Source organism: Triticum aestivum, chromosome 3B (genome assembly GCF_018294505.1).
Source record: "Triticum aestivum cultivar Chinese Spring chromosome 3B, IWGSC CS RefSeq v2.1, whole genome shotgun sequence".
In the NCBI taxonomy this organism is placed as follows: domain Eukaryota; kingdom Viridiplantae; phylum Streptophyta; class Magnoliopsida; order Poales; family Poaceae; genus Triticum; species Triticum aestivum.
In genome coordinates, this window is record NC_057801.1 from 460,364,023 (window position 1) to 460,371,837 (window position 7,815).

Genomic DNA, 7,815 nt, shown 5'->3' on the forward strand with positions numbered 1-7,815 from the left:
CACCTACGACTGAGTACAGGGCAGGTCGAAAATTCAAACTATATTTTTAATATAAAGCTCGTGCTAAACAGGCACGAGTTCATTTTGAGAGAAAAAAAGCCACATAAACCGTATATGTACAACCAGCAGGAAGCAGCATCAGACTTGGATGTTTTGTCGAAAGAAAACCATCTACCGAATCAAATTGACAGAAAGGACTACCCCTGAATGTAAATGACAGAAAAGACCAGCTGGACTGTGACGGCAGAACCGTCAGCCGACACGACACCTGCCGCCACAGATGGAGACGGCAGGGCCTGCCGCCACATCTAGTGGCGGCACCCCTTGCACCACAGGATTTGAAGCAACGCCGAAAGGGAAAACAGGTGACATGGCACTTGTCACCATGGCCTGTGGCGGCATGCAAACATATATGGATGCACACAAGATGGATCAGATGGATCACGATGGCTAGCTAGTTGGGAATGTATCATGTGCACCGGTGCTTGTAATTGTGGGGTTACCGGTGCACCGGATATCATAGAACATCTTAAAAAATTTGGAAAAAAATTAGCACGCTAACACAACATCAATGTAGATGTCACAAAATTTTGTATCAAAATTAAAAATATTTTTTGAGATGCAAAAATGATAAATTTGTCAGTTGTGTGATAATGGGCCAAATCTAAAGCCCAAGTTATGTTACGTGATACTCAATGTTGAATTTGTCATTTTTATTTTTTGATTTATGTTTCGAGTTTTGACTTGAAATTTTGTGAGAACCTACATTGATTTGTGTGAATGTGCTACTTTTTTTTAGATTCTTTTGAACATTTTAAAAGCACAACATGAGTTCGGTGCACCGGTAGCACCACAAGCTTCAGTGCACCAGATAATTTTCCAAATAGCTAGCCAGGCATCTAGATCTGTATGTGATAGCAGCAAGAAGATCAAATAGCTACTCCCTCAGTTCGGAATTACTTGTCGTGAAAATGGATGTATCTAGATGTATTTTAGTTCTAGATACATCCATTTCCGAGACAAGTAATTTCAAACGGAGGGAGTAGTTACCATGCAAATATGTGGGTGCGCGAGAGCCCATGGCGGCAGGTGCCATGCCATCTGTTTTCCATTCTAGCGTTTGCTCCAAATCCTGTGGTGCAAGGGGTGCTGCCACCGGCTATGGCGGCAGCTGCCATGTGTCGGCTGACGCGCCTACCACCAGGGCCCAGTTGATCCTTTCTGTTGTTGTTGTTTGCATCCAGAGGTGGTTGTTTCGGTCAATTTGATTGGGCAGGTGGTCTTTTTTCACAAAAAATCTCGGACTTGACCTGCATCCACATCTTCCCAACCCCAACCCAAAAACCCTGAATACGACTCGCAACGACCACCCAACCCAGCAGAAACAGAAAACAGACGACCCATGCGTTGCGGCCGTGCCCTCCTCTTTCTTCACGAGCTCCTCGAACGCCCAACCAACGTTTTCATTCCCTCCGCATCCCCGTCCGGGCGTCACAAGGCAAGACAAGAATTCGAATCCTCCAGATCTCGATTCCCATTCCAGCGAGGCCAAACAAAAGCAGCAAGCCAAGCCCACCAAACAGTAAACAACAAACCAAGCAAGGCACCCGCTCCCCTGTCTCGCCGGCCGCGCCGTCTCCCTCCCTCCCTCCCCCACCCCATCCAAAAATCCCCAACCCCCCCACCCATGTCGTCGCGCCGCCCGCCGGCGGACCGCGCGGCCGAGGCGGGGGACGCGGCCCTCGCGCGCGACATCGTCACGCTCCACAAGGCCCTCTCCCTCGACCCCTCGCGCCGCCGCCGCTCCCTCCCGCTCCCTGCCCCATCTCCATCTGCCGCCGACCAGGCCCGCCACAAGCCCAAGCTCAAGCCCTCCTCCTCCTCCCGCAAGCTCCTGCCCTCCGCCTCCTACTCCTCCTCGGTCTCCACCTCCTCCTCCTCCTCCTCCTCCTCCTCCTCGTCCTTCTGGAAGAAGTCGTTGACGGCCATCTCCCACCTGGGCAGGCGCCGCCTCGACTGCGCCTTCACCCTGCAGGTGCACTCCGTGGACGGCCTCCCCACCGCGCTCGACGGCTCCCCGATCTCCGTCCACTTCCGCCGGATGTCCGCCTGCGCGTCCACCCGCCCCGTCGCGCCGGCCCTCGGCGCCGTCGCCTTCGAGGAGCCGCTCACGCAGCGCTCGCCCGTCTACTTCTCCCGCGGGGCCAAGAACGCGGTCAAGTACGAGCCACGGGCCTTCGTCGTCACCGTCGCCGCCTCGGCGCTCGAGCTCGGCAAGCACGAGGTCGACCTCACCCGTTTGCTGCCGCTCTCCATCGGCGACCTCGAGGAGGGCGGCGACTCCGGATTTGGGAAGTGGAGCACCAGCTTCCGGCTGTCTGGCGTTGCCCGCGGCGCGCGGCTCAATGTCACCTTTTCCTGCGTGCTCTTGGGCGGTGGTGGGGAGCAGCACAAGGGAGGGGAAGTGGCTGGTCTGAGACGGGGCTCCATGGCGCGGCAGGTGTCAGTGCAGTCCCCATCACCAGTGCCGGCACGGAGCCGAGACGTGAGGGTGCTGCACGAGGTTTTGCCGAGCACGAGGCCTGTAAAGGCCTTGCCCTTTGTTGGTGATGCCGGTCTTGATGCGACCAAGGGTGAGACGACAACAGTAGAATGCGAGGAGGATGGTTCACCGCAGTCAAAGCATTGCACCTCAGTAGAGGTGAGGAAGGGGGAGGGGGACTTGGTGCACCCAGAGGGTGATTGTCATGGTTCAGAGTTCAATGTGGTTGAGCAGGGAGTTGAGGTCACCCTCGAGGATCCAGACCAGTTCAAACATGTCGAGACTGCCAATGTGAATGATCAAGATGATGATTTAAGGGGTGAAGCTTATGAAGAGGGAACGGCCAAGCCCGCATTATTAATTGAAGATCTTGCTAAAGAGGAGACTGTTGAAAAGAAGCTCAGTGATGTTGCTCTTGAAATGGATGATGTAGGAGACAAGCAGGATGCATCGGTCCAAGCGGCCTTGCTTCCTACTGCCGCATTTGAAAAAGATGGTGAGTTGGCAGCAGATACCGAACTGGAGGTTCTGGAGGGTATATTCAACAAATTCTCAATTGTTGAGCCAGAGGAATTTGACTCACCAATTGTAGAGGATAAGCATTCTAGGCGATTGAGCTGCATTGGTATGGAAGATGGTTGCAGTTCCGCAAGTAGGCTGAGCAGATCACGCAGCATGGATGCTTCATCTGATTTTGTTGCTAATGAGTTTTTGGATATGCTTGGGATAGCTCATAGTCCATTTGGGGTAACCTCAGATAGTGATCCGGAGTCACCAAGAGAGCGGCTTTGGAAGCAGTTTGAAAAGGAAGCTCTAGAATCTGGGGACTGTATTCTTGGTTTGGATTTCGAAGATGAGGTGGAAGAACCTAGTTCTGAAGATGTTGCAGAGGATTTTGATCTCTCCACAATCATACGTGAGGCTGAACTTGAGCTGCAGAATGTAGTTCCGCCCATAGACACCACATTTAGAGCCAAGTCACTGGAAGACGAGGAAACTGAAGCTTTGATGCGTCAATTTGGGCTAAATGAGAAGTCCTTCCAGTCTTCTCCACCTGGGAGTAGAAGTGGGTTTGGTAGCCCCATTGCCCTGCCACCTGAGCAGCCCCTTGAGCTGCCACCTTTGGCTGATGGTTTGGGCCCGTTTATTCAGACAGAGGATGGTGGGTTTCTGCGGTCAATGAATCTAGTTCTTTTCAAGAATGCAAAGAACAATTGTAGCTTGGTCATGCAGGCTTCTTCTCCAATCGTACTTCCAGCAGAAATGGGCTCTGGAATTATGGAGATATTGCATGGTCTAGCTTCAGTTGGAATCGAAAAGCTCTCAATGCAAGCAAACAAACTTATGCCCTTAGAAGATGTCAATGGCAAAATGATGCAGCAGCTCGCCTGGGAGGCTTCTCCTGCTCTAGAGTCTTCAGGAAGGTTAGAGATCTTTCTTGTCCTGCTTGTTCTTGACTTCTTAATACTTCATCATTTGCTTGGCTAAAACATATTACTCTAACCAATGCAGATATGACCTATTGGAGAATCATAGTTTGGATGCTTTGGCAGCAGGGGCCAGCAATGCTGCCTCGGGAAAGAAGAAGAAGAAAGGGAGAGGTGCTGATCTGTCATCGTCATTGGGTTCAATAAGTGCTTCAGAATATGTTTCACTTGAGGATCTTGCCCCATTAGCTATGGAAAAGATTGAAGCCCTTTCTATTGAGGGTCTGAGGATACAATCTGGCATGTCTGAAGAAGAGGCACCCTCCAACATCAGTGCCCACCCTATTGGAGAAATTTCATCTCTGCAAGGAAAGTCCGCAGAGAATGCTTTGTCCCTTGGTTTGGAAGGAACTGCAGGATTGCAGCTTCTGGATGTTAAACAAACTGGTGGTGATGTTGATGGATTGATGGGCTTATCGATCACTCTAGATGAGTGGATGAGGCTTGATTCTGGAGTAGTGGATGAAGAGGAGCAGTTCAGTGACCGTACATCGAAAATACTTGCTGCCCACCGTGCCAAATCAATGGACCTACTTGGTGAAGGCCAGACCGCAGACAAAAAGAGCAGGAGATCTGGTAGAAGATGGGGTTTGTTGGGGAACAACTTCACGGTTGCTCTCATGGTTCAATTGCGCGACCCGTTACGTAACTACGAGCCAGTTGGCACACCGATGCTTTCTTTGATTCAGGTGGAGAGGGTTTTCATTCCCCCAAAGCCCAAGATATACAGCACTGTTTCAGAGAAAGGTAACAGTGAGCAAGATTATGAGGAGCCTAATCCTGAGCAGATTCTAGATAAATCATCGGTGGTCGACGAAGAGAAGATGGAGGAAGACTCTGTTGCTCAATTTAAAGTCACAGAAGTGCATGTGGCTGGTTTTAAGAGTGAGCCTGAGAAGATAAAACCGTGGGGTAATCAAACACAACAGCAGTCTGGTTCAAGATGGCTGCTGGGAGCTGGCATGGGCAAGGGCAGCAAGCATCCTCTGATGAAATCCAAAGCCACTGCAAAGGCCACAAAAGACGCAGCTGGTCAGCAAGGAGACACCCTGTGGAGCATTTCTTCACGTGTTCATGGAGCAGGGACAAGATGGGGTGAGCTAACAGGATCTAAGCGGAACCCTAATATCCTCCTCCAGAAGGATAAGAGATTCCGGTGAGGGCTTTACTGATTCTAGGTAGGTACTAGTAGTTCTTGTGTGCCGAGGGGTGGCGGGTTTGGGCCTTTGGGGTGGTTCGCCTGTGTAACCGAACCTCGCCTGAAATTTATGTTCTTACTCCCTCCCATCCATATTAATAGACGCACGCTTATTTGGATCGGAGGGAATTCTAAAAGTGCCAAATCATGTAAATCCAGTTCTTTTTTCGCGATGCATATGGAATCGTTTCGTACCAGCCCACTTTTCTTGTGTGCTTTGAGCAGGCTTGTGTTCCTTTAGAGCTCCTCTGCGCTTTTTTTTCTTTTCTTTTTAGAGCTCCCCTGCGCTTTTTTTTTTCTTTTCTTTTTAGGGCATGTACAATGCATAGCCTCAAGGTGATGCCTCGCATGCCATGTAGGATCGGATATGACGTAAAGTAGGTTCGGATAGGGAAGCGGGATCCTCTCCAGGAGGCAGGTGCTTGAAGAGAAAAAGTGTGGTCCGGTGACAAAAGGTGAAAATGTTGGAGTGAAAAATAGAGATGCATGTGTACTAGAGTCTTTATTTTCTATTTCTTAATGAAGCCCACTAGTGGTAGCTTGCATTGGGGAGAAAAAATAAATGTAAGTGCCTCAAATTACTTTTTGTCATGAGACATATGTATCCCTATGCCACCATTGTACATGCCCTTAGAGCTCCCCTGCGCTTAATTGTACCGAGAGCTGGTGTACAATGTCAAAAGCGTTTTTCTGCCCACGAAGGTGCAGTTTTATTGTCTTGTGGTGTAGTGTGACTGAAGCTGTTCAAAATTTTGTTTTCATCCTTTTTTTTTGTTCTGTCTGTCATCAATCATGGCAGTGATCGTCATGTTTACAATCATGCGCATCGCTATAATCTCGACGCATTGTCATGTTCACGGAGCATTGACAGTGATGTTGCTATTTTCCTCCCACAAGTTTTGGCCTAGTGTTCCCAGGTTTTGTCATTTGTAAAAGAGAAAAAATAGACGGGTCGTTTAGCGACGCATAAATCTCTCTGAATTTGATTTCAGTAAAATCAGTTCCCTTTTACATATGGCAGCTCGCGGCATTTTGAGCTGCGCTTGAACACCCGGGAGGATACGATACGAGTATATGACATGACACCCTGCTCAGGCTGTAGCTGCAGCTGTAGCGTGGATGTTATTATGATCCAGTGGGGGCTCCCACGACCTCAAAAGCTGTGGTTAGCTAGCTGTGATTTCGCGGTGGGCATGACATGATGGCCTTGTTTAGAACTACCGGACCGGACCAGCACACCCCAAATGATGTGGGCACGAAAGCTGGGAGTTGTTGCCAGTTTTCTAATGCGACAACTCATCCATCACCTATCACAGATCTCGTCCCGTGGACGCTTGCTTGATCATCGGCTATCAGCTCCAAATGAAGCTTGCTAGCTCTACGTGACGACCATGAACCAACCCCGGCCTTCTCCAGATGTGGGCATAACATGATTGTTGTATGACACAATACAGAAAGATGGAAGCCAGGCGCAATTCATCATCCACCCTCACCTGCCTATCAGGTCAATACCAGTTAGGGCTTGTTCGGTTAATCCTCTCCCCAAGAGGATTGAAGGGGATTGGCAAGAATTGGTTTGTATTTTAACTTACAAGAGGTTTAAATACCCCTCAAACCCCTTCAATCCACTCGGATTCGCACGCAACCGAACAAGGCCTTACTAATTCTTTGCACTGCGAAGCAAAGCAAAGCAACGCAAAGTAGGGCGTCAGCTATCGTGATAGGCAGGGCATCACCAGTTCTTTAGTTATCTGAAACCGTGAAATGACGACAGTACCTCCTGAAAGAATTCTTAGGCCTTGTTCGGTTGCGTGCGAATCCGAGTGGATTGAAGGGGTTTGAGGGGTATTTAAATCTCTTGTAAGTCAAAATACAAACCAACCCTTGCCAATCCCCTTCAATCCTATTGGGGAGAGGATTAACCGAACAAGTCCTTAAGAGGTTGAGGAAACCATCGATGCGACTTCCTGAATTCTCGATCGAAATTGTCAATAGTTATTTATGTCTCTATTTGCATAATTCTGTTCTTACAGCTGCAGATGAAATTATTACGCACTGTACTTGCTAAAATCAAAATCAACGTCGGGTGAAATGCTGTTTCAAAAAAAAAAAAATGGACGGCACGCCACAATAACGCGGCAGCTGCGCATCGTCGCCATCATTCGTCCTGGTGGACGATTTCACTGGTGGAAAAAAGGCCTTTGGTCGCGGTTCGCAACTGCCATTAGTCGCGGTTGCGCAACCGCGACCGACCGGGCGCGACTAAAGGCCCCCCCCCTTTAGTCGCGGTTGCTTAAGAACCGCGACTAAAGGCCCGTCCACGTGGGCGCCAGGTGGCCGTCGGGGCGGAGGACCTTTAGTCGCGGTTCTTCTGGCCAACCGCGACTAAAGGCCGCCGCAGGTTTAGGGTTTTAGCCCCCCCCCCCCTTAAACCTGTTTTCTGTTTAATTTGTATTGTTTTATTTCTTTTGTGCTTTATTTTAATTTTGAAGGAGTTTCATATATTCTACGGTACTACATACATGCATATGAATGTACAATTTCAAATAAATTTGAAATTAGAACCAAAAAGAATTCAAGAGGAATAT

General features: G+C 49.3%; 1 protein-coding gene across 1 annotated transcript; it reads left to right on the forward strand.

Moving 5' to 3' along the window:
- Nucleotides 1–1,534: 1,534 nt before the first annotated feature.
- On the forward strand, nt 1,535–5,467 carry LOC123070361 (protein PLASTID MOVEMENT IMPAIRED 1-RELATED 1). Its single transcript, XM_044493527.1, has 2 exons — nt 1,535–3,966; nt 4,055–5,467. The coding sequence occupies exons 1-2, from the start codon at nt 1,688–1,690 to the stop codon at nt 5,187–5,189; spliced, it is 3,414 nt and encodes a 1,137-aa protein (XP_044349462.1). The 5' UTR covers nt 1,535–1,687; the 3' UTR covers nt 5,190–5,467.
- Nucleotides 5,468–7,815: the final 2,348 nt, after the last annotated feature.